The sequence below is a fragment of the Centruroides sculpturatus genome, unplaced genomic scaffold (genome assembly GCF_000671375.1).
Source record: "Centruroides sculpturatus isolate CEXI.00-Female unplaced genomic scaffold, Cexi_2.0 scaffold2562, whole genome shotgun sequence".
Lineage (NCBI taxonomy): Eukaryota > Metazoa > Arthropoda > Arachnida > Scorpiones > Buthidae > Centruroides > Centruroides sculpturatus.
The window spans coordinates 1-25,163 of NW_019392599.1; the positions used below are offsets into that span (position 1 = coordinate 1).

The 25,163-nt window shown below is 25.5% G+C and overlaps 2 protein-coding genes across 2 annotated transcripts; both read left to right on the plus strand.

Moving 5' to 3' along the window:
- Positions 1–127: 127 nt before the first annotated feature.
- On the plus strand, positions 128–20,662 carry LOC111617636. Its single transcript, XM_023358910.1, has 5 exons — positions 128–657; positions 7,812–7,947; positions 9,154–9,313; positions 11,708–11,826; positions 20,648–20,662. The coding sequence occupies exons 1-5, from the start codon at positions 428–430 to the stop codon at positions 20,660–20,662; spliced, it is 660 nt and encodes a 219-aa protein (XP_023214678.1). The 5' UTR covers positions 128–427.
- On the plus strand, positions 20,654–23,314 carry LOC111617637. The gene is made up of 5 exons (XM_023358911.1): positions 20,654–20,837; positions 20,911–20,997; positions 22,353–22,490; positions 22,561–22,701; positions 22,784–23,314. Exons 1-5 carry the CDS (start codon positions 20,697–20,699, stop codon positions 22,823–22,825), a joined length of 549 nt encoding a protein of 182 aa, XP_023214679.1. The 5' UTR covers positions 20,654–20,696; the 3' UTR covers positions 22,826–23,314.
- The last annotated feature ends 1,849 nt before the right edge of the window (positions 23,315–25,163 follow it).

Consider the following 25,163-nt stretch of genomic DNA (forward strand, 5'->3'; position numbering starts at 1 on the left):
AATTAATTTTAATAGTGATTCGATTCTATTTCGTATCAGATTTTTTCCCTAATAACTCGTTCTGGATGAATTTACGCGACTTTAACGTATTTTCCCCAAGAACGATAAGAGACGACAAAAATAAGCGAAAATTCCCTAAAACCAACCCTAAATCACTGTCCAGCAGAAATTCAGAAACTAGTTGGAAAAATGTCATGAATAATCTAGTTTTTGGTATTTAAAACGACTTTAAATTTATAAATAATTAACTCGGATAGCTTGAATTGTGTAAAACACCTTAAAGAAAGTGAAAACGATGATGTGTTTGAGGATTTTTTCGAGAGAAATGAATTTGTTTGAAGTAAAAATCGCGTAAAGAATTCGATTCCCCCACGTTTTTCCCCCTGAATGGCGAAAGTTTTGTTTACATTTTGTGGATCGGTGACGAATGGAGTTCGGAATGTCATCGGAAGAAGTGAATTTAATTAGAAGAAGCGAAAGATCCGTCAAAAGAAAGAGAAATTATTCACCCGAGCCGATTGTTAAACAGAACAACATCAAAAAGCAAAGAAAATCTGTAAACAAAGAGCGAAATGCACCTCTGTTGGACAATAAATCGAACAGAAAGCCTTTGTATTGTAATAAATGCAAGTCTTTATTTATTGTAAATTCTTACAAGTAAGTAAATCTTCTTGCATTTGATACACGTGACTTGTAAATTTCGGGTTCTTTCTTAATATTAACGGTGTGGAGAAGAAATGTGTAACCGTTCGGTACAATTACGCCAGCAATTGGGTCTGTGGGAGCAAAGACATTGGAGGAACCAACCCTCGGCTTGATACGGAAGTTATAGTTTCAGTGGGTGCTGAGATGTGAGCACCAAAGTGTGCAATTACGTATGGAGCAAGCCTTGATTGATACGGAGTGTGGAGAATGGGCAGTATACTGGTTCGTGATAAAAATCAACCTTTGGAGGTGGTTGTCTCACCGAGGGTCATGTTTACGGGTATGGTTCCATCGACTGTTTTTTGGTCTACGGGGTGGCAAATCCTTTATTTGGAGTTCGCATCTTACCAAACTTTCTTGATTATGGCAAAACTTTTATGTCATTCTGTGTAAAATAGTGACAAATTTTGTGAGGGCTAGTTATTTACTGTATAGTTCATTGGATAGAATTGGGTTCATTGCCTACTAAAGGCACTTCACCGGGCAATGTAGTGGTTGGGACCTTATCAGAGCTGTAGATCGTGCCCCTAGGAGTAAAAAGTCAAAGGAATCAATAGTCTATGTGTGACTCTTTGTGAGATATTGCCCCCCTCTGATATTGGCCTATCTAGAATTTTAAGGACCCTCAAAAATGGGCTAAAATTTAAAGATGAAAAAATCCAGAACTATTTCTCAAAGAAAGCTAAAAACATCAACCAATTTTGACTTTACTAGAGGTGGCTAAAAGCTCATAAAACAATAAACACCATTGCACCAACTATTTCGGGGTGTGATCAGTTTTACTGTGTACTTGATTAAGCCTATCTCATGTTTATAGGTTGATATTGGGGGCTATATCTCATGAATAGTGATCGTTGGTTTCATTGACTCTTTTTTACTTCTATAGGCACGATCTACTGCTCTGATAAGGTCCCAACCACTTCATTCCGATCTGCAATTTTACTTCTTCTTCTCAGGAGTATGGGGTGCATAATAAAGCAATAAAGTGGCTTTAATAGAGCTGATAAGCAAGCCAATGACATAGCCTATTTCAAATTGAATGGGCTTTGTCATTGACTTGCTTGTCCAGTTGTATGAAGCCACTTTACCAGACTGTGCCCATAATATACTCTTATCAATGTGTGGTCTTAAATCTATTTCTCAGAATCTGGTATTAGCTGGGATCTTAGACTTTGTATGTTCTGTGCGATACAGGCTTTACATTATATAAAGTTATATAAAGTAGGCTCATTGCAAAACTATGCTTGTCAAAGGTCTTATACAATTTAAAATTATCACTACTTAATTAGATATTTTTTCTTTATACTATTTTGCTTTTATATTTTATAATAGTAACACTGTTGGGCCATTATTTTTTATATCAAGAATTATTATTGGGCTGCAATTTGAGAAAATTATAGACCTATAAATTCCCACTGTCCGTCTGTCTTTCTTTAATCTCAAGAATGGAGTTAGCTAGATGAAAGCCTAGACCAGATATGGAAAGATTAGGGGCAGGAGGCCCCAATTAACTATATATGAACTTCTGGTGCAAACCAGAAGTCATGTTATTTCAATATTTCAATTCAAAAATTTTCCCCTGAAAGGAGTTAGATAGATGACTGGCACAACTCTATTGCTAACAGAAAAGTATGATGTACAGGGGCAAGACATTACTAATTTGAAGTGGAGAGAATATATATTATACTAGCTGTTACCCGCGACTTCGCCCGCAAAAGTTTTGCAAGCAAACCCCATTTATATTCAGTATTTCAACAACCATAGTAATTGTTATATAACAACTACTGCTGAGAATGATGAGAATTGCCGAGAATCAAATGAACTATTTTCAATTTGATCAATTTTCTGGAACGTTTACAATTGTTCTATAATCAAACCAATATGCAATAACAAATTCAAATTTAAAACGGTTCGAACATTTTTAAAATCGAAAAAGATAAAAATATTTGTAACAATGTCTGAAATGTTATTAATTTAATACACCTGAGTACTCGATGAAGACTAAATCCTCTCCCTCTCCCCCGAGGGGGAATTTCGAAAAATCCCTTCTTAGTGTGCATTCCCATGGTATACCCTACTAAAACACAGATAAAAACAAAAAATTGCATCTAAAATAGTACAGTAGAAGCCGTTCTTCCGGTTAAGACTTAATCCTCTCCCTTTCCCCCCGTGGGGGAATTTCGAAAAATCCCTTCTTAGTGTGCATTGCCATGGCATACCCTACTAAAACGCAGATAAAAACAAAAACATTGCATCTAAAATAATGCAGTAGAAGCGGTTCTTCCAGTTAAGCCTTAATCATCTCTCTCTCCCCCCCACGGAAGAATTTTGAAAAATCCCGTCTTATTGTGCATTCCGATGGCATACCCTACTAAAACGCAGATAAAAACAAAAAATTGCGTCTAAAATAGTGCAGTAGAAGCGGTTCTTCCGGTTAAGCCTTAATCCTCTCCCTCTCCCCCATGGGGGAATTTTGAAAAATCCTGTCTTATTGTGCATTCCCATGGCATACCCTACTAAAATGCAGATAAAAACAAAAAATTGCATCTAAAATAGTACAGTAGAAGCCGTTTTTCCAGTTAAGCCTTAATCCTCTCCCTCTACCCCCTGCGGGGGAATTTCGAAAAATCCCTTCTTAGTGAGCGTTTTCATGACGTACCCTAACTGTGTACCAAATTTCACCTCTTTAGGTTCAGCGGTTTGCTCTGGGCGATGATGAATCAGTGAGTGAATGAATCAGTCAGTCAGGACAAGCAATTTTATATATACAGTTGACCCCCCTATAACGTGCGTTCCTATAACGACAATTCCTATAACGTAGCGAAAAAATTGTAGCAACATTCGTATAAAATACCTCCTATAACGTCGTTTCGCAACGAGATTGATAGAATCTGGACCAATAGTGGATGAGCAGCCGAACTACTTTCCTCCGACCCTGCGCCACGCTACGGAGCGGCTAAATTGAGTTTGCTATCGTCTGTTTAGTATTATATATAAATTATATATAAATTAGGTACTGTACATATAATTATATATTAATTATATATAAATTAGGTACTGTATATATAATTATATATTAACTTAATTTATTGTAACTTTATTATAATTATATATATGCTTTCTGCCGCCTGGCAACACGCTACGGAGATTTTAGGCTAGTAAGTTGAGTTTATTATCGTCTGTACAGTATGTAAATTAGGTACCGTAAGTCTAATACAGCACTAATTTTATACATTTCTTGTGAAAGAAACACTTCTTATTCAACGGCCATAAAAATTATTTATATTAATGATGTCTCCAAAGGTCAAGTTATTTTTCTGCGAAAAATTCGTTATCAGAAATCGCGGCCGCCGTTTCGTGTGCTGTTCCGCGACGAAGACAAGCTTTGAACAACGGGCGTAGTCGAACGGTACACACTCGGTAAGTAATCCTATAATTTTTTGTTTATAGCATAGTTTATACAGATTACTCCCAAAAAATTATGCGTGTTTTGGAAATGTTGAGTGGAATTAGTCTAGAATCAGTTAATTTTATAGAAGAAAACCTTTCGAACAGCCTTAGTCCGTAAAGTTCCCACCTATCGGGCTGCGATTGGCTCATGTATTTAATCATTCCTACAATGTAAAATTCGATTAGCGTGGAACGTATCTAAGCGTTATAGGGGGGTCTACTGTATAGATTAAAAATATGATTAAAAATTACAGCTTGGCATTGTGATGATTCTGCAAGAAATAATCTCTCATTGCTTTTCAGATTTTTATAGCATTATGAAGTAAATAAAGAGATTATGTTATCACAATTTTCAAGCAAACTTTTGTAAGACTCATATGATACCAGTTCACAGGAAACTGTCTCTATTTCAGCTAGTAGTATGTTTTTATTTTCTATCAAATTCTTTACAATAGTATCTTCCTTTAAAGACTCCAAAAGTTCTAATTATACCAGAAAATGGTCTGAAATATCCTGATCCTTTACCATCATTATCCTACAAAATCCAACTAGATATTCTGAACAGAGAATATAGTTGACAATTGATTTGTCATTATGTGCCAGAAAAGTATATTTAATGGGAACATCACCTGTTATTTTCCCATTTAATGTTTAGATTATTCTAAGCAAATTTTATAATTAAGAGTTAATGCTATTTTCATTACATTTTCTATCTTTTGATATACATATGTTTTTTAATAGCTTTGTTGTCTTCTTTATGTATGAAGTTCATTTGTTCAGCTACATGGACATTAAAATTTCAAGGAGAATTCATAAATTACTTATTATTGACTATCGATTCATTAAGAAAAGTAGAAACGAAAAAAAAAAAAACTATTATTTTTTTTTTGGCTTCTCACAATTTTGACTAATGTTTTTCCTAATTAGTAACATAAAGCTTCCAGAAGCTCATCCAAATTTTGATTCTTTTAATGCATCTTTTAATACTATATAATGATCTTGCTCCTAGATAGAGAATATCTTCTTCTTTTAAACACTTTATTCATTTTATAAAACCAATTATAAAATTCTTTTTAATATAATTCTGAATTGACCAACTATATAATTTATTCTGTAGGTCTTGAATGTTTTGGCAGCTTATTAGCTGTAAATTACAAGTATCTCAAATTGGCTTTCCATAATTAAATTATTTGAGTTGCTCTTAAAATAATCTTTTTTGTTCCTGTTATCCTTAGCTTCCAATTGTGTTACCTGCAAATTAGTTAATTCAAACCTCAAAAAATTCCAGGTACAGTGGTGCCTCGTATAACGTACACCTCGAATAACCGACGTTGTGAATAACGGACTTTCTGTTTGGCCGTTACGTGACTTGAGCAACAGACTGGCTGCGAACAATGGACTATCTGCGAACAAATGCGAATGATGTTTCCACTCTTTTGCCTTTGCCAATGACAATCTGCTATTTTTATAATATATTAGTATTATTAGAATATATTATTAGTATATCTGAAGTACAGAGCTCCCGTTGGGATTCGGCTTGCTCCCTTGTTTATTACGTACATCACCTCAGTGCAGGGTATTTACATTTATTCAAGTGTTGTGCAAATCATGGCTTCTAAAAAAATAGAAAAGTGATTTCAATTGAAACAATACAAGAAATCATCAGAAGGAGTGAAAGTTGACAAAAACTTCCTTGTCAAATGAGGAGAGGTTCAGGAGTTTCCCAACACTCATTATCCAAACACAGTTGAGGCCAACAGGATCAATGATCTCTACAATGACACCTTTGCCCATTATTTCTGACAGGTGTTGAAGAAGAGAGAGAAACAGACCATCTTGGACATGTTTTTCAAGAATCCAGCAGGGAAAAAACAAAGGATGGAACAAGAGGAGTTGACCCTGCAAGCTCCGGTAGCCTCTCCTGAATCTGAATCCGATTAAAAAACAATAAAAAAAAGACCCGCTGCAATATGTAAAAAATCTGTATCTGTATGAATGTGTGAAGAAAGTGTTCCTCCACCTCCACCTCCACCTCACATCATCTGACTACCCAGCATAATTGGTGACTGCTCCATTTTCATTTTTTTATGGTATGGTTATTTTATGCTGTGGAATGAATTATATGTGTTTCGTATAATGGACTTTTCACTTAACGGACATGCACTTGGAACGAATTAAGTACATTATACGAGGGACTACTGTACATTAATATTAAATAGACACTCACAAATGCCATAAATAATCAGGCTATAATTTGAAAATATTAATTAAGAATTACAAATGAATTTGACACAAGAGGGAGGGAGGCGTTAGGTGCCATCTTGTATTAAAATTAATAATTATAATATTTAATTAAATAATTTAGATTAAGCTGGAAGAAAAGAATCGGCTCGAAGTGGGACTCGAACCCACACTCCCGCTTACTGTGCGGATGCATTGATAGTTACGCTACCTGGACCTTTGGTTCGATCTCCTCTTCCAGTATATATAAGTGTTAGATATAACCAGTTATTATGATACCAACTGGAGAGGCATTTGCACCTTCATCCAGAAACATCCACTCAAGGCACTCATTCAGCCATCGCATACCTGGCAAGGTATAAATATACACCCTCAAATTTTACGGCAGTTGTGGGTGTCCATTTGCTATGCATTGGGTTTTGGTTGGTGTTTATATTTGTACATTAATATTATCATCTTTTGTCTTTCTGTTAATGGAGATTGTCATTGTATTATTATATTTTTAGTAAATCTTTCATTAAGCAGTTTAGCTAGCTGAAATTCAAACCTCTCTCATCTGACCTTGACTTTTTAATGATAGTTTCAACTTCCTCCAATCTATTTGCAAAATTCTTTAATTCTTCTCAAAGAACGTATATTTTTTGTTTACAAAAACTGTATTTTGTATCTTATAATTTTAAATTCATTATTTAATCAAGAAAAATGTACCTGGATTACGCTGAATAATGATTATAACATGTACAGTATTCAGAATTTAGGTCTGTATCAGTTACTGGTTCTTCCAAAGGGTCAAAATAATCTTGTATATTAGAACCTTTTTGACTTTCTGTATATTGTCTTAGCTCCTCTTGCACATCTTCCTGTAATAAATCAGATTCTAAAGCAAAATCTTTTTTTGAACCCTTGAAATTCTCTTTGCAAGGCCTTCCCCACTCCTTTTTTGCATATCTAAAGAGTCAATGTTGTTTGGTGGAATATTGCAAAAGGTCTGAATTTGACTCTATTCCAGTCTTAATTAATAAACTTTTGATTAGCCTTAGGGATAACACAATTTTTATTATTATCAATTCATCCTTCATGATTTCATTCATTAATTTGTAACAGTAGCTTGTGTCAGAACTCATTGTAATTGAATTAATTTAGTTAATTAATGATTCATTTATTAAGAATATACAGTAGATATATATGTTACTATGTATCATTAAGATTAATAATTAGGAAATTTGAAATACTTTTAACTTAAATTATTAAATTCCTATTAATTATCAAAGTTGATATTTTATAATTGATGTTACTCATCAATATTTATTGCTCTAGATATTATATTTTAATTTTTATTATAAATTAATGATTTGAATCTGTTTCTGAAGTGTTTCTGCAGTTATAAATTGATAAAATTACATTCTATCTTACAGAAAAGTTAGGAAAAAATCTCAGCAATCATCATTTCCAAGATATTATTTTGACTCCGAATCTAATCGAATGTTACTTTTGTGTGTGGGATGCGGATTGGCTATCAACGATAAAAGCAAGAAAAATCAAAAAAAGAAGGCAAGTCTGTAATAAAACATTTAAATCATAATAGTTTATTGAAAAACTTTAATATATACAAGTAACTAGCTTTTTTCCATAGGAAATATTCACAGCTTTCTGTTAAAATTTATGATACATCTTTTTAATCTATTGAAGATCTTAAACAATTGATCTTGGCTATATACCTACATTAAACAAGATTCAATTATCAAATTTTGTTGGATCCAAAAAGAATGAAGACTGTAAAATAGAAGTTACAGTCAAGCAACATTAAACATGAAAAAACTTTTTATTAAACAGTGAAACAAGTATTTTCATCATTAATAATGTCAGTTTGATATTTATATGACATTAATGAAATAAAGTGGTCTAATAAGACAATTGTTTGTGTCGATTAATGTTCCTTTCATAAAGAAATAATTCAGAATAATTTTTTGTTAATACAGTAGAGCATTGATTAATTCAAATACCAATCCACCAAAACATTGGTTAACTGAAAGCATTCCAGTTGGCAAATTCAAATTTCCGCTTGTGCTGTGGTGCTGCAGCAATCTCTTCCTCCCTGTGAACCTAAACATAGGCCTACTTTAATATACTACTTTATGTAAGGGGTGTATTTGTAAGATGTGTGATAGAAATATACACAGTATAGTTTTGTGTTTAATATATTTTTTCATACATGATCAGTTATCCAAACAACCCCAGTCCTGAATTTTTTCAGATAATTGATGCTCTACTGTAATGTAAAATTAAAAACTAATTAGAACTCAATGAAAACTAAAAAATTATTGGAAATCAACAGAAGAATGTCATCCATGATTGTGTGAATCCATGATTGTGATGTGAATCCAAGAAGATCCATGATTGTGTGACAATTATTACAGAAATTGTGTTAAGAAGAATGTCAGTTTAAGAAGTTAGCTTATACTGGACAGAGGAAGTTCAATAGTTGGAATGGCAGGGAAGAGCACCACTATAGAATAGCAGAATTAGGCATAGTTTTGCTTCTGATTATTTCAAATGAGATTAAACAGTAAAATAGATGGATTTCACAAAACAGATTTCACAAAAGCATATTCTGTATATATATACATATATAGATTATTGTTTATCAGTATATTATTTCTTTGTTTTGCATCTTCAAACAATATTTATATGAAGATAGTTAAAGATTAAATACAATTTAAAATAAATAAATTATTTTTGTGTGTAATATTTAAACAGGGCCCTACTCCTGAAGAAAAAGAAAAGTATTTCCAAGAAGCTAAAGCTTTTTCATTATCATTAGTTGATACATTGCATGATAGAGATGCTGAACGTTTATTTTGTCCAGAATTCAAAATTAAACCTTGTGCTTGTTTACAGAAATATGTCCTAGGACAAGGTAATGTTTTCTTATAACTAATTTTAAATATTAAGTATTACAGATATGATTAATTCCAAATATCATTTTATAATATCATTTTCACATAAATTTACTATACAGAAAGATTAAATCAATAATATATTTTAGTGGCTACAGTTGTCTAAAATATAAAGAAAAATATTACTACATTAAATATAATTCAATTGAGCAATCTATTGCTTTTAGCCCTTAACATTGTTTTATTTTTCTTAGTCTATATCAATTAGACAAATATACTTGAGGGCTTATCACACCAATGTGATAAGCCCTCAAGTATATTTGTCTTATTTGTCTAACTGATATAGACTAAGAAAAATAAAATTAAATATAGTATTGTGAAAAATAAATATTTGCAGCACTTCATTTAGTATTATATAAAATATCAAATGTATATATGAGTATTTCATGTAGTAGAATCTCGTTAATCTGGATTTTGAAACTAGATTAAATTCAGATAACTTGGAATTTTGGAAAATTTGAACTGTTGAGGATTAATAAATATACACAATACTAAATAAAGATTGCACTTAAGATTTTACAGACAATATTTTTTCACTACATGAAACTGATACTGTTTTCAATGTATTTCTTACCACTTAAAATTTGAATAAAACATTCTCTTCAAGATTGTTTATTTTACATTTTCTTATCAGATGATATATATTGAATCTTAATATGACTCATTAAAAATATAAAAGTTTTGTATTTTAATTAATAGCCTTAGCATTGATTTTTTAAAATATAAATCTTAAAAATTATCTATTTATTCTATAAAATGAATATAAAGAAATGCTGTAAGTGTCCATAACTTATAGCAGGATAATTTTATATTTTAACACACAAGAATAAATTCATTAAATAAGAATAAAAGGGAGAAATTAAGATCCATGATTGTGGACAATTAGGAATTATTTTTAAAAATCAGATTTGTTAATTAACTCAGAAGCATTGATCTTATCTATGAATTACTATTTCAAAATTCAAATATTTGTAACAAAAAAGAGCACAATAGATACCTGTAGACTCTTTCAGGAAACAAAACTTTTAAAAAGTTGTTGAAAATTATTAAATTATTATTATTAGTTTGATCAATAAATTACTCAAAACAAAAGCAGATTTAACAGAAAAAATCTTTATTTGAATTACTACATATCAAATTCGGACTACAAGTTGTCAATAAAATAACATATTTCAAAAGGCAGAATATTAGAAATATGATAATTTACTTGTTATCAAACTAATTACATTTTTCTGTTGTTTATCAAAAATCATTTTATTTCAAAAGATCATACTGTAACTTATTAAAAAATTTTAAATTAAAGAAAATATACATATAATATTTTTCATTCAATGTAACAAATTTATTTATTTCCAGTTTAGAAATATTATTTTTATAATATGATGTATATATTACATATAATATGTAATATTTAATGTTTTATATTTAATATTAAACTGAAATGAAAGAAAAAAGAAACATACATTTGAAATATGGAAAAGCAAATGCAAACTTTTCTTCTTTTTACTCTCTTAATAAAAATAATTACTTAGTATTTGAATTAAGATTATATCAAAAATATTTTTGAAAGAATTTTTAAGTAAAATAAATAATTTCTATTGAAAATGGATAAATTTAACCCACAAATTTACATTATTAAATTACTGCAACTTGAACTTTAGTTTGAATAATTACTTATTATATTTATGTGCTTTGATTTGAACAAGTAATGTGAGAGTTCAGAAACAAAAAAATTGTTTCCTTTTATAAAGAAAAATATTCTTAGAAACCAAAATACATTTGAAAAATGGCCCACCAAAAGTGGCCAAGTGATCTTTTTATCCTGAACACTGGGAGTTCAGTCATTAGTTTGCACCTCGGTCGGACGGGCTGGCCATGTGGAGTTTTCCAGGTTTTCTCCATGTCTGTAATGCCTAAATAGGAACCAGTTTCCTTTAAAAAGACCTCCTGGAAGGAAACATCCCCCTAGGCAGATCACCCAAGTGTTGCATTGCCATAACTAAACAAACAAACATTTGAAAAATTTTACTTTGAATAGACTTAATGCTTTTATTTTAAAATAAACATTCATCAGATGCACGGTTATAATTTTTATATAAAATGTTGACCTAAAAGAATATTACACTTATCTTTTAAATGTTCAGAATGTTCCATTTAAATACAAAAACTCAAATTAATCTTAATCTCAAATCTAACCTCCAGGATTGAACATACTTTTTGTATAACATCTTTTTTTATATATATAATGGATTACATGATTTATATTTTAAATATTATTTATTTAGTAGCATAATTACTATTAAGTGCTCATAAATATAATGCATTTTTAATGTAGTATACTTTATTTTTTATAGATGGTGATAGTGTTGATCAAACTCATGAAAGGGCAGTTAAATTATTAAAATTATTAAAAGAAGCAAAGCATCTTAGTCAGCAGAAATTTTATAAAAGCCAAGATGCAGTAAAATCAATGGTATTTACAAATTTATATCTATACTAATATTATAAAGAGGTAATGTTTGTAAGTAAGTAAGTTTGGATGTAGCGGGTAATCTCCGAAACTACTCATCCGATTTCAAAAATTCTTTCACCAATATTTAGAATGGAACTTCAGGATGGACATAGGCTGTATATTATTCCGTTAAACATTCATATAAATTAAAAGATATCATCTAGGTTAAGGCTTTTATGTCCAACAGATGGTACTATGAGTACGACACCCTAAGTTTGCTTTTCTGTGAAAATGAACTAAAGCAGATCATCTATCTATCTATCTATATAAATAAAAATGTAATGTTCGTTTGTTCCTACCGATTCCTTTGAAATTTTGACACAATGCTACATTGGAATACGCACATGTTTTTATATAATATACATGTTGAAATTCCCCCTGGGAGATGGTTAGGATTAATGCTTACCATAAAGAACTCTGCTTCTATTTATACTATTTTAGATGCGGGTTTTTGCGTTTTTGATTGCGCTTTAATAGGGTACGTCAACAAAATGTATACTAAGAAGGGATTTTTCGGTATTCCCCCCTTGGGGGAGAGGGACAGGATTAAGGCTTACCATGAAGAACTTGGCTTCTATTATACTATTTTAGATGCGGGTTTTTGCATTTTTGATTGCGTTTTAATAGGGTACGTCAACAGAATATACACTAAGAAGAAATTTTTCGAAAAATTCCCCCCATGGGGGAAGTGTTATACACTTATAATAGATACATTTTGAGCCACAACAACGCGTGGCGGGGTCTGCTAGTTTATAATAAACTAGTAATATAGGAAAAAATATATCAAATAATATTACAATATACTTTTTATAAGTAATTTAATTTACATTTTCCAATAAAATTATGCCAAAGGTTAAATATTAATGTACTGTCTGAGGTTTTTTTTTTTTTTTTTTTTTTTTTTTTTTTTTTTTTTTTTTTTTTTTTTTTTTTTTTTTTTTTTTTTTTTTTTTTTTTTTTTTTTTTTTTTTTTTTTTTTTTTTTTTTTTTTTTTTTTTTTTTTTTTTTTTTTTTTTTTTTTTTTTTTTTTTTTTTTTTTTTTTTTTTTTTTTTTTTTTTTTTTTTTTTTTTTTTTTTTTTTTTTTTTTTTTTTTTTTTTTTTTTTTTTTTTTTTTTTTTTTTTTTTTTTTTTTTTTTTTTTTTTTTTTTTTTTTTTTTTTTTTTTTTTTTTTTTTTTTTTTTTTTTTTTTTTTTTTTTTTTTTTTTTTTTTTTTTTTTTTTTTTTTTTTTTTTTTTTTTTTTTTTTTTTTTTTTTTTTTTTTTTTTTTTTTTTTTTTTTTTTTTTTTTTTTTTTTTTTTTTTTTTTTTTTTTTTTTTTTTTTTTTTTTTTTTTTTTTTTTTTTTTTTTTTTTTTTTTTTTTTTTTTTTTTTTTTTTTTTTTTTTTTTTTTTTTTTTTTTTTTTTTTTTTTTTTTTTTTTTTTTTTTTTTTTTTTTTTTTTTTTTTTTTTTTTTTTTTTTTTTTTTTTTTTTTTTTTTTTTTTTTTTTTTTTTTTTTTTTTTTTTTTTTTTTTTTTTTTTTTTTTTTTTTTTTTTTTTTTTTTTTTTTTTTTTTTTTTTTTTTTTTTTTTTTTTTTTTTTTTTTTTTTTTTTTTTTTTTTTTTTTTTTTTTTTTTTTTTTTTTTTTTTTTTTTTTTTTTTTTTTTTTTTTTTTTTTTTTTTTTTTTTTTTTTTTTTTTTTTTTTTTTTTTTTTTTTTTTTTTTTTTTTTTTTTTTTTTTTTTTTTTTTTTTTTTTTTTTTTTTTTTTTTTTTTTTTTTTTTTTTTTTTTTTTTTTTTTTTTTTTTTTTTTTTTTTTTTTTTTTTTTTTTTTTTTTTTTTTTTTTTTTTTTTTTTTTTTTTTTTTTTTTTTTTTTTTTTTTTTTTTTTTTTTTTTTTTTTTTTTTTTTTTTTTTTTTTTTTTTTTTTTTTTTTTTTTTTTTTTTTTTTTTTTTTTTTTTTTTTTTTTTTTTTTTTTTTTTTTTTTTTTTTTTTTTTTTTTTTTTTTTTTTTTTTTTTTTTTTTTTTTTTTTTTTTTTTTTTTTTTTTTTTTTTTTTTTTTTTTTTTTTTTTTTTTTTTTTTTTTTTTTTTTTTTTTTTTTTTTTTTTTTTTTTTTTTTTTTTTTTTTTTTTTTTTTTTTTTTTTTTTTTTTTTTTTTTTTTTTTTTTTTTTTTTTTTTTTTTTTTTTTTTTTTTTTTTTTTTTTTTTTTTTTTTTTTTTTTTTTTTTTTTTTTTTTTTTTTTTTTTTTTTTTTTTTTTTTTTTTTTTTTTTTTTTTTTTTTTTTTTTTTTTTTTTTTTTTTTTTTTTTTTTTTTTTTTTTTTTTTTTTTTTTTTTTTTTTTTTTTTTTTTTTTTTTTTTTTTTTTTTTTTTTTTTTTTTTTTTTTTTTTTTTTTTTTTTTTTTTTTTTTTTTTTTTTTTTTTTTTTTTTTTTTTTTTTTTTTTTTTTTTTTTTTTTTTTTTTTTTTTTTTTTTTTTTTTTTTTTTTTTTTTTTTTTTTTTTTTTTTTTTTTTTTTTTTTTTTTTTTTTTTTTTTTTTTTTTTTTTTTTTTTTTTTTTTTTTTTTTTTTTTTTTTTTTTTTTTTTTTTTTTTTTTTTTTTTTTTTTTTTTTTTTTTTTTTTTTTTTTTTTTTTTTTTTTTTTTTTTTTTTTTTTTTTTTTTTTTTTTTTTTTTTTTTTTTTTTTTTTTTTTTTTTTTTTTTTTTTTTTTTTTTTTTTTTTTTTTTTTTTTTTTTTTTTTTTTTTTTTTTTTTTTTTTTTTTTTTTTTTTTTTTTTTTTTTTTTTTTTTTTTTTTTTTTTTTTTTTTTTTTTTTTTTTTTTTTTTTTTTTTTTTTTTTTTTTTTTTTTTTTTTTTTTTTTTTTTTTTTTTTTTTTTTTTTTTTTTTTTTTTTTTTTTTTTTTTTTTTTTTTTTTTTTTTTTTTTTTTTTTTTTTTTTTTTTTTTTTTTTTTTTTTTTTTTTTTTTTTTTTTTTTTTTTTTTTTTTTTTTTTTTTTTTTTTTTTTTTTTTTTTTTTTTTTTTTTTTTTTTTTTTTTTTTTTTTTTTTTTTTTTTTTTTTTTTTTTTTTTTTTTTTTTTTTTTTTTTTTTTTTTTTTTTTTTTTTTTTTTTTTTTTTTTTTTTTTTTTTTTTTTTTTTTTTTTTTTTTTTTTTTTTTTTTTTTTTTTTTTTTTTTTTTTTTTTTTTTTTTTTTTTTTTTTTTTTTTTTTTTTTTTTTTTTTTTTTTTTTTTTTTTTTTTTTTTTTTTTTTTTTTTTTTTTTTTTTTTTTTTTTTTTTTTTTTTTTTTTTTTTTTTTTTTTTTTTTTTTTTTTTTTTTTTTTTTTTTTTTTTTTTTTTTTTTTTTTTTTTTTTTTTTTTTTTTTTTTTTTTTTTTTTTTTTTTTTTTTTTTTTTTTTTTTTTTTTTTTTTTTTTTTTTTTTTTTTTTTTTTTTTTTTTTTTTTTTTTTTTTTTTTTTTTTTTTTTTTTTTTTTTTTTTTTTTTTTTTTTTTTTTTTTTTTTTTTTTTTTTTTTTTTTTTTTTTTTTTTTTTTTTTTTTTTTTTTTTTTTTTTTTTTTTTTTTTTTTTTTTTTTTTTTTTTTTTTTTTTTTTTTTTTTTTTTTTTTTTTTTTTTTTTTTTTTTTTTTTTTTTTTTTTTTTTTTTTTTTTTTTTTTTTTTTTTTTTTTTTTTTTTTTTTTTTTTTTTTTTTTTTTTTTTTTTTTTTTTTTTTTTTTTTTTTTTTTTTTTTTTTTTTTTTTTTTTTTTTTTTTTTTTTTTTTTTTTTTTTTTTTTTTTTTTTTTTTTTTTTTTTTTTTTTTTTTTTTTTTTTTTTTTTTTTTTTTTTTTTTTTTTTTTTTTTTTTTTTTTTTTTTTTTTTTTTTTTTTTTTTTTTTTTTTTTTTTTTTTTTTTTTTTTTTTTTTTTTTTTTTTTTTTTTTTTTTTTTTTTTTTTTTTTTTTTTTTTTTTTTTTTTTTTTTTTTTTTTTTTTTTTTTTTTTTTTTTTTTTTTTTTTTTTTTTTTTTTTTTTTTTTTTTTTTTTTTTTTTTTTTTTTTTTTTTTTTTTTTTTTTTTTTTTTTTTTTTTTTTTTTTTTTTTTTTTTTTTTTTTTTTTTTTTTTTTTTTTTTTTTTTTTTTTTTTTTTTTTTTTTTTTTTTTTTTTTTTTTTTTTTTTTTTTTTTTTTTTTTTTTTTTTTTTTTTTTTTTTTTTTTTTTTTTTTTTTTTTTTTTTTTTTTTTTTTTTTTTTTTTTTTTTTTTTTTTTTTTTTTTTTTTTTTTTTTTTTTTTTTTTTTTTTTTTTTTTTTTTTTTTTTTTTTTTTTTTTTTTTTTTTTTTTTTTTTTTTTTTTTTTTTTTTTTTTTTTTTTTTTTTTTTTTTTTTTTTTTTTTTTTTTTTTTTTTTTTTTTTTTTTTTTTTTTTTTTTTTTTTTTTTTTTTTTTTTTTTTTTTTTTTTTTTTTTTTTTTTTTTTTTTTTTTTTTTTTTTTTTTTTTTTTTTTTTTTTTTTTTTTTTTTTTTTTTTTTTTTTTTTTTTTTTTTTTTTTTTTTTTTTTTTTTTTTTTTTTTTTTTTTTTTTTTTTTTTTTTTTTTTTTTTTTTTTTTTTTTTTTTTTTTTTTTTTTTTTTTTTTTTTTTTTTTTTTTTTTTTTTTTTTTTTTTTTTTTTTTTTTTTTTTTTTTTTTTTTTTTTTTTTTTTTTTTTTTTTTTTTTTTTTTTTTTTTTTTTTTTTTTTTTTTTTTTTTTTTTTTTTTTTTTTTTTTTTTTTTTTTTTTTTTTTTTTTTTTTTTTTTTTTTTTTTTTTTTTTTTTTTTTTTTTTTTTTTTTTTTTTTTTTTTTTTTTTTTTTTTTTTTTTTTTTTTTTTTTTTTTTTTTTTTTTTTTTTTTTTTTTTTTTTTTTTTTTTTTTTTTTTTTTTTTTTTTTTTTTTTTTTTTTTTTTTTTTTTTTTTTTTTTTTTTTTTTTTTTTTTTTTTTTTTTTTTTTTTTTTTTTTTTTTTTTTTTTTTNGTTCTAAAAAGAGAAAAACTGCCTTTTATGGTGTAACATTTTCATCATTTTTTTAAATTTATGTACATAAAAACCTTTCATAAAAAACTTAAATAAAATTCAACATCATATAAAAACTAAAAAGATTTTGATTTTAAGTCAAAATCAAGAAGAAACATAATGTTATGCTCACAAATTAAGTCCTCATTGTCACATATTATAGTTGTTCGAGAACATTTGACTGGCCTTATTTCAAGATCTGAGCTTGTTTCATTGACAAGTTCCACTGCATTTACAGTAGGTTTAGGTTTTAAAAAATCTGTCATTAGAGATTGTTTGCTCTTGCTTTGTAAATCTTTATAAATTTCTTGTTAGGCAGATAAGCAATTTTGAATATTTCTTTTAAATATTTCCACTCTCTCCAGCAGAGGATCATTCTCTAAAAAGTAAGATTCCATCTGTTTTGCCATGTCCAAACATTTTTCTATACCTTTCAGAGTGAAATTTTTGGTTTCTTAATTGAAAAGATCTTCAGATGGTAATGTTTTGATATAACTGTTACCAAATCTGCTTCGTTTATTTCATTTTCCATAACTAATTCTAGAATATCATCAACAGTTATTTCAGTGAATCCAACACCTCCTATTGAGTGTGCAAGGCTCCTATGTTGTTATATTCATGCTGAATTGGCTCAACAACATTTTCCTGACTGACCATTTCTGGTAATAAAGCTTTCAGGAAGCATTTAGAGTCGATTGGTGCATTTCTTTTAGGGATGAGCCAATAATTTCTACACAATTTAAAATTGAAAATTGTTTCCAAACTTCACTGACTGTAATATCTGTAGAATCTATTTTCTCCAAAATTAATTCAAATGATTTATGGATATAATATGATTTAAAAGTCGCTATGATTCCTTGATCCAAGGGTTGCAATAGTAGAGTGGTGTTGCGTGGTAAAAATGCAAATCAAACCATTGGGATGATTTAAATCAACTGGATGTGATGGTGCATTATCTAAGATTAGTAGGACTTTGAATGCTAAGTTCTTCTTTTTAAATAATTTTCTACATCCAGAACAAAACAATTATGAAACTAATCCTTAAATAAATGGTCAGTCATCCATGCCTTTTTGTTGGCTCTCCAATACACAAGATGGTCATTTTTGTTGCACTGTTTCATCGAGCATGGATTTAGTGCTCAATGAATGAACATTGGCTTGGTAATAAAATCACAAGACATGTTACTACATAGTAGAGTTATGCGATCTTTGGAAACTTTAAAGCCAGGGGTGTTTTTTTCATTTTTTGAGATATATGTCCTGTTAGGCATTTTTTCCATGATAATCCTGTTTGGATAATCCTATTATTCAAACAAAGGGTTATTTAGCTAACAAAGTGTTTAATGCTGTTTCATCAGCATTAAACACTTTGTTAATAATAACTCTTTGTTTGAATAATATCTGCTAGTTCTGCTGGATATTTTTTTGCTGCATCCTCATCCACAGAGGCCTTTTCCCCTTGTATGTGTATGTTGTGCAACTAATGGCGTTTTTTGAATTTTTCAAACCAGCCATTGCTAGTGACAAATTTAACACTGGTTTCATCAGCTGACTACTGTCCCATTTGTTTTAAATAATCAAATATTTTTAAGGCTTTGTGTTTAAGTGCACTTTTGTTTAAAGGAAACCGTTACTTGTTCATATCTTCTACCCATAATATTAGTGCTTGTTCCATTTTTTCCATTATAGGTGCTCTCGGACGAGCAACATTTTTCATAAGAATAGATGATCCGGATGTGACAAAATTCCTAATCTTTTCTTTCGATTGCTTAATCAACCGAATAGTTGACTCATTTAAATTAAAATGCCTATCAATATCAGCTATCCATTCTTGATTTTTAATTTGATCCAAAATTTCTATCTTTGTTTGAAGAGAGATAAATTTCCTTTTTAACAACGGTCCTTTCTTTTCATTCAGCATTGTTATGGCTAAAATTTTTTCAGTCAGTTTTGTGGACAGTAAAAATTGCAAAAAATAACTTCCCTTCACTATGTTTTTAAAAATATACACCCAATAGAAGTTTATACTGTATTTTGGACCATTTTTGCAATCTCACCTATTGAAAGAGTATAAATGATCGAAAATTTAGTGATATATTTGAGTATTTATGGTAACTAATGCACATCTGTCTAGAAACTGGTCTTCCCCTGAAACTTTCATGGGAATAACATGCCAACATTGACAAACAGTTGTTCTCAAGGACATTTAGCTCTGTACACCGAATTGCGGTGCCTGTCATGTGATCCATTGCAGTTTTTCTGTTATGTGACAGATAATTCGTTTCTAAATACCCTAAACCATGTTGTAAGAAAATTTCCACATTTTTCCAACCACGTTGGAGTGAAAATGCATTTTAAAGGTACCGCATTGTAGGAGGCCTACCTGTATATATATATATACACAATATATACAATACACACACTGTTTCACACAAATATTAGTGTTTTTTCCAATTTTAAAGGTTTCAGATTGCTCTCAACTTATGAGTTCAATTAAAGTTTTCTTCAATCTTGATAACTGTCTGTGGTACATGTTGTACAGAGTTAAACTGGTGCTAAAATTTAGTACATCGACTGTTTAGTGATGCTAAGTGCCAGCCAGATTGTTACCCTTCATGCCGCAGCCTGCAAAATGTGCACGGGAATTATTTATAATGCCAGACACCATTTGAAAGAGTGGACGCAACTAAAACAATTGTTTTATAGTATTCAACAGAAATAATTGTTTTATAGTATTCAAAAGAAACATTTTATTTTTGTAATCTACTAATCAAGAAATTGTCAAAAATTGGGAGGGAGGTTGCTAAGAATTTACCACTAAATTTATTCAGTTGTCAATTGTAAATTTTTATTTGTAATTATAAATTTATGTATTTGATAAGTTTATATGTTTTAGACTTTATAAAAATAACAAGAAAAGCAAAAGCAAAACACAAAGTTTTTATTTTAGTTTCGATAGCCATGAAACTGCAAGTACACTGACTGGAATATGTGTAATAGAGGAAGTTGGTTTCCTTGCATAACATGATGTATATGCATGGCAGCTTATTACCCAGCACATTGGACATTATCTCAGTTTTGCTTTATAACTTTCATCAATTTCATTTTTACTGATATCAACAAAAAGAAGTAAGTTACAATTTGTCACTTATATGCATTGGACACCTACATTTCTTTTTATAAAACATAAACCCTTTGCATTCAAATTGTACCTAACTGATTGGAAAATTACATTCAATTTATAAAAATGAATAAGAAAGCAATCAGAAATTTATTTATGCCAATCAATTCCCAGATACTTGTCAATACAAATTCAAACAAATTTTATTTTTAATTAAATTACTATTGAAAAGAAAGAAATTAATTGAATGTGATTAATTTTTATAATTAATTGTATGGATTAAAACATTATTTTTTTTTAATTTCACATAAAAGTTTGAACAACAGGAAAGATTGTTGGTGAAGCTTGGATATTTGCTGTTAAAATTAAAAATTAGTGGTTTTTTTTTTTTTTTTACTGAATCTCTCAATAGTTTAACTTTTGCTAGAATTGAATAGGTATAGTGCTCCTTTAACACATTTACTGTGACATTTTTGTAATAAGACATTATGCATTTTTTATGAAAACATTGCTCATTAAAACATATTATTTAGATTTTAAAAAATGCAAATGATATTAATTTAACTTGATTGTTCTTTTCATTCTGGCAATGAATTGAAATTCAAATATAAAATCAAAATTTATTGCATCTTATTTTTACTTTTGAAATAATTTGATAAATTCATTTTCAGACCCGAAAATATTGAAGATGGAACTTTGGCATTTTTGTGCGAAACAATAATGTCGTCGAACAACATAGCTCTGAATATTTGTACAGAATCTGTCTCAACATCCGATTCATTACCGATTACCACTCTTCAGACAAATATGGAAAGTGTGTCACAGAATCACGTAAATCTCTCTGAAGAAAGTGCACTGAAGGTAAGATAACATATTGGCGTCATACATACATTTATTTTTAATTGTTATTTATATAGAATTTATATGATTTTAGGGAAATCTTATAGAAGAAAATGAAAGTTCTATAAATAATAATAATAAAGCACAGAAACTGAAAGATTTAACTACAAAAAAGCAAGAGGTTTGCATTTATTTAATAAATCATTCAATTACTTATATAATTCTTATATTGTGATATATTCTGATATTTTAGTTTTGTACATGCTAATTTAATTTTATAAAATATAAAATTATCTACCAGTTATAATATCCATACTTTGTAATGAACAGTTAAACAAATTATTCTGTGTAATTATGACTTATAAATTTTAAGTATTTTTTTTAGTAGTTTAACATGTGTTAAGTATTTTCATGTTCAGACGAATATATTTTCTATAAAATTCCTAAAATAAAGAGATTGTAGTTAATCCATTTATAATTAATGGATTCTGTAGAATCATTTATCCTTTCCATTTTGTAACAAAAAAGAAAATGTTTGAATGTTCATTAAATATTATAGATGTTATTAACAGATTTAAAACCTTTCCATTGATAGTTTTCTTTAATATAATACTTAGTTTCTTTTTTTGTGTTAAATACAAAGTCTTCCATTACAAATGAAAATATATGATATACAGGTTCTTTGAAAACAAATGCTACTATTTTAAATTACTTTAATTATGTTAATTATTATCTGAGAAATATGCAACATAACACCAATCAATAGAGTAATCATCTGATCTCCCATACGCATTCGAGCATCTCATCGCATACTACCTGTAGGAAACATTGCTAGCAAGTGGCTATTCCACAACAGAGAAGGCAGTGTGTGTTCCGCAGCATACAAAGTCATTATCACTCATCATCGTGCAACACAAGTAATCCATATGAGCCATAGAATTGTGGCTGTGGCTGCTGTGAGAGGAGTGACACTGGGTATGCCATAGCCTGTGTAAGAATTTGTTCCATGTGACAAGAGGTGCACACATTGAGAAATTGTGATGGGCAAATGCAAAACTTGAACAGTTTTCCAATGTTTTAACTTATGTTACAACATCCTTGAATAATAATTAAAATGGTAGCATTCTTTTTGGAAGATCCTGATGTATAGATTTTCTAATTTTGTGTTTCAGCTAGTACAATATTGAAATTATTCTTCTAATCTGTGGTTTTTAACATAAAAAAAAAAGTATTATTAAAACATTCAACTATTGTATTGAAATTGTGCAAAATGAAATTATTCTGAATCCAAATATTCAGCATTTATTATTAAAAAAATAATAGATTTAAAATTTTGTAACCTACCATCATCCAATTATATTGATTTTCTCAGACTGCATTTTATAGATTTAAGTCTTGGGAAATGTTTAGAATTCCAAATATATATATTAATATATATACACACAAACAATTTAATGAATTAGAATTGTAATTTTTAATTATGTTTCTTTCTCAAATTTAATGTAGAAAATTTTATGCAACATTATTTCATTTTAGACGCAAGATTCAGTAACATCACAAGTATTACCGGCCTTAGAGAATGATGCAGAAGAACAGCAACAACTTACTTTTAGCATTCCTTTTAACAATACATCCTCGTTAGAAATGACAAATCAGCCACTCTTATCTCATCAGGTATTTAAATTTCCAATTCTTCTTTATTGTTTAATAAATTATAACCGCTCAAATATGTAACGTATTTCAGGTGATAGTCGAGGGATTAAAGGGAACGCAAGTGCTTTCGAATCTGGGAAGCGTAATCGTGATACATTCGCCATTAAAAGTGATCTCAAGTAATGGGAATGGCATTGGTTCTGGAGATTCCATCAAGCAGCAGATCATAACGGTAAACATGACAATTAACATTACGCATTTAGACATTTAACGTTGCAGCATAATTTACAAAATTTTTTTTCTTTATTTTGCAGCTGCAAACCCATCCAATCACAGATTCTCATTTGTCACAATAGTAAATGTGTTTTTTATATCCAGATTAGGAAACCTCTGGTTTTTACTTTCCCGGCTGTTATGTATACATAATGAGGGAAAGTATTGAAATTGTGTCAAATTTGACCCTTGGAGCTTTTTGCAAATCTCCACATTTTGACCCCTCCCAAGTCCAAGTAAAAAGAAAAGGCCAAAAAAAAATTTGGTGTGTTGGCATCTGTTGGCTTAATATCTCAGGATGGGGTAAATACTAAGAAACAAAATTTGGCATGGTGGATTGTATATCAGGGGAATTGAAGTTATTAAATTTTGGTGGTGAAAGGTCAAGGGGGTGGGAAAATAGAGGGGTCATTTATCTCAAGAGGGTAGAACAATGTTAACACAGTACAGCATCGATTATCCGACTCCTGATTAACTATCACATCAGTTAACCGACCGTTCTAGTCGGCAAATTTCAAATGTCCTCTAGTGATGTGGCACTACAATATTTGGCTATGTCTTGGCTACTTTAATATTATTTTTGTTAAATTTTTGCGTGTTTTAGCTGGCATCAACAGCTCGACCATTGAAGGGAGGCCAGTATTTAAACAAGACTTTTATGAGTGGTTGTTTGTTTTGTGAGCAATAAAATAATTTTTAACGATACAATAGCGACGATTATTATTTTTTAAAAAAAATTGTTAGGCTTAACATCAATGAAAATTCAATGCAAAGTTGGTTAATAGCGATATACTAATTACATGGGATATACTAATATACTATATTAATAATGTATTTTTTTTTCATTCTTTTCAGTTATCCGACTAACCTGAGTCCCCAATTGAGTCGGATAATCAATGCTCTACTGTAATGAATAAAATCTTCATTAAGTGTTTTGCTGTTTTATAGTAATTAAAGACATAAAAAGTTTTTATAACAAAATATGATAATGGATAGTGCCCCACACACACCACCTTTTTTTTAATAAAAACTCATAATTATTAAGCAAACTAACTTTTATAACAGCCGGGAAAGTTACGCAACTTTCGTTGCTAGACTTTTTTTAATTTATTATAGTATTAAGAACGGAATTAATATTTTTATCATCATTTAAAGATAATACAATTTGTATAAATTTGTGTTAGATCGTGTTTCAGAAACACTTTTACCATTGTCATGTATATATAAACATTATGCCATACTTGGACAATTCTTAAACAGATTTTAGTATCTATTCAAGTGTCATATTTTAAACTTTAAAATTAGATTAATTAATTCAAAGTAAATTGTATCATTCATTAAAACTTGAGATCGGAATATAATTTTAAACTGTTCATACAAAAAGTTCTTGTATTTTCTTTCTTCGTTTACACAAAGAAAGCACTTGCATATAATATATTTGTTGATGTAATTTATATGAAATTCTATTTAGAACAATAGAATAAAAAGTATTTTAAAATTTAATTTACATCACTTTTATATGCTGGACACAAATTCTTTTTTTTTACATGAGTCTAATATATGTGTTGAGAATCATTTATAAAATTTTCCTCGTGACCATCGTACTGTGCACAAACCACAAATTTAAAAATATAGTTTTGTATCCAATAATCATGTAATTTATATCTGAAGAATTCACAGAGTATACGTAACTTTTTAATTTTTTACATTAAATCACATAATGAAATTGCAAATGTTCCAGATTTTTGGCTCGCTCCTATTCTGGAAGCTTTTTTAATTTTGGTTTCAGACACTTCATTTGATCAATTACCTATCCAATAAGTAGTCTGATGTGTTTCTACGTTAAGTCAGAGTAGTGTTGAATAAAATTACATTAGAATGCTCTGTTTATTTTTTGTTTTTTATAAATATGATAATGTGTGTCTTTTTTGTAGCTAGCTTTGCAGAGAGATTAATTAATTATTAGTATTTTTTTTTATGGTAAACTCAAATAAAAATTCAATTCTTTTACCTTTTTGTTAAAAATACTCTTCTCTTTACCGATAACATTAGACGTGTGTACAATAATTTAGTTAGGAAAACAGACAAATTGAGTGCTGTGTGTTAATCAGTCTACTCCCAAAGAAACATTGTAGTCTTCAATGGGTAATACAAGGCAATTTTTGGCTACATACCACAGACATGCAGAACCATTCTTAAGAAATAATACAGTGGTAACAAATTTTAAGATATACAAGTAATATATACAGGGGCGTGCCGTGACATTTGATAATAGGGAAGCTGTGTTTCAATGTTAAACCAGTGATATTACGATTTCGTATATCCCATCTTTAAGGGGATGTAGAAAAAAATGTGTACAATTCTTGTATAATGTTAAAAAATTAACCGTTACTTTGACAGCATCATTTACAACTAAATTTA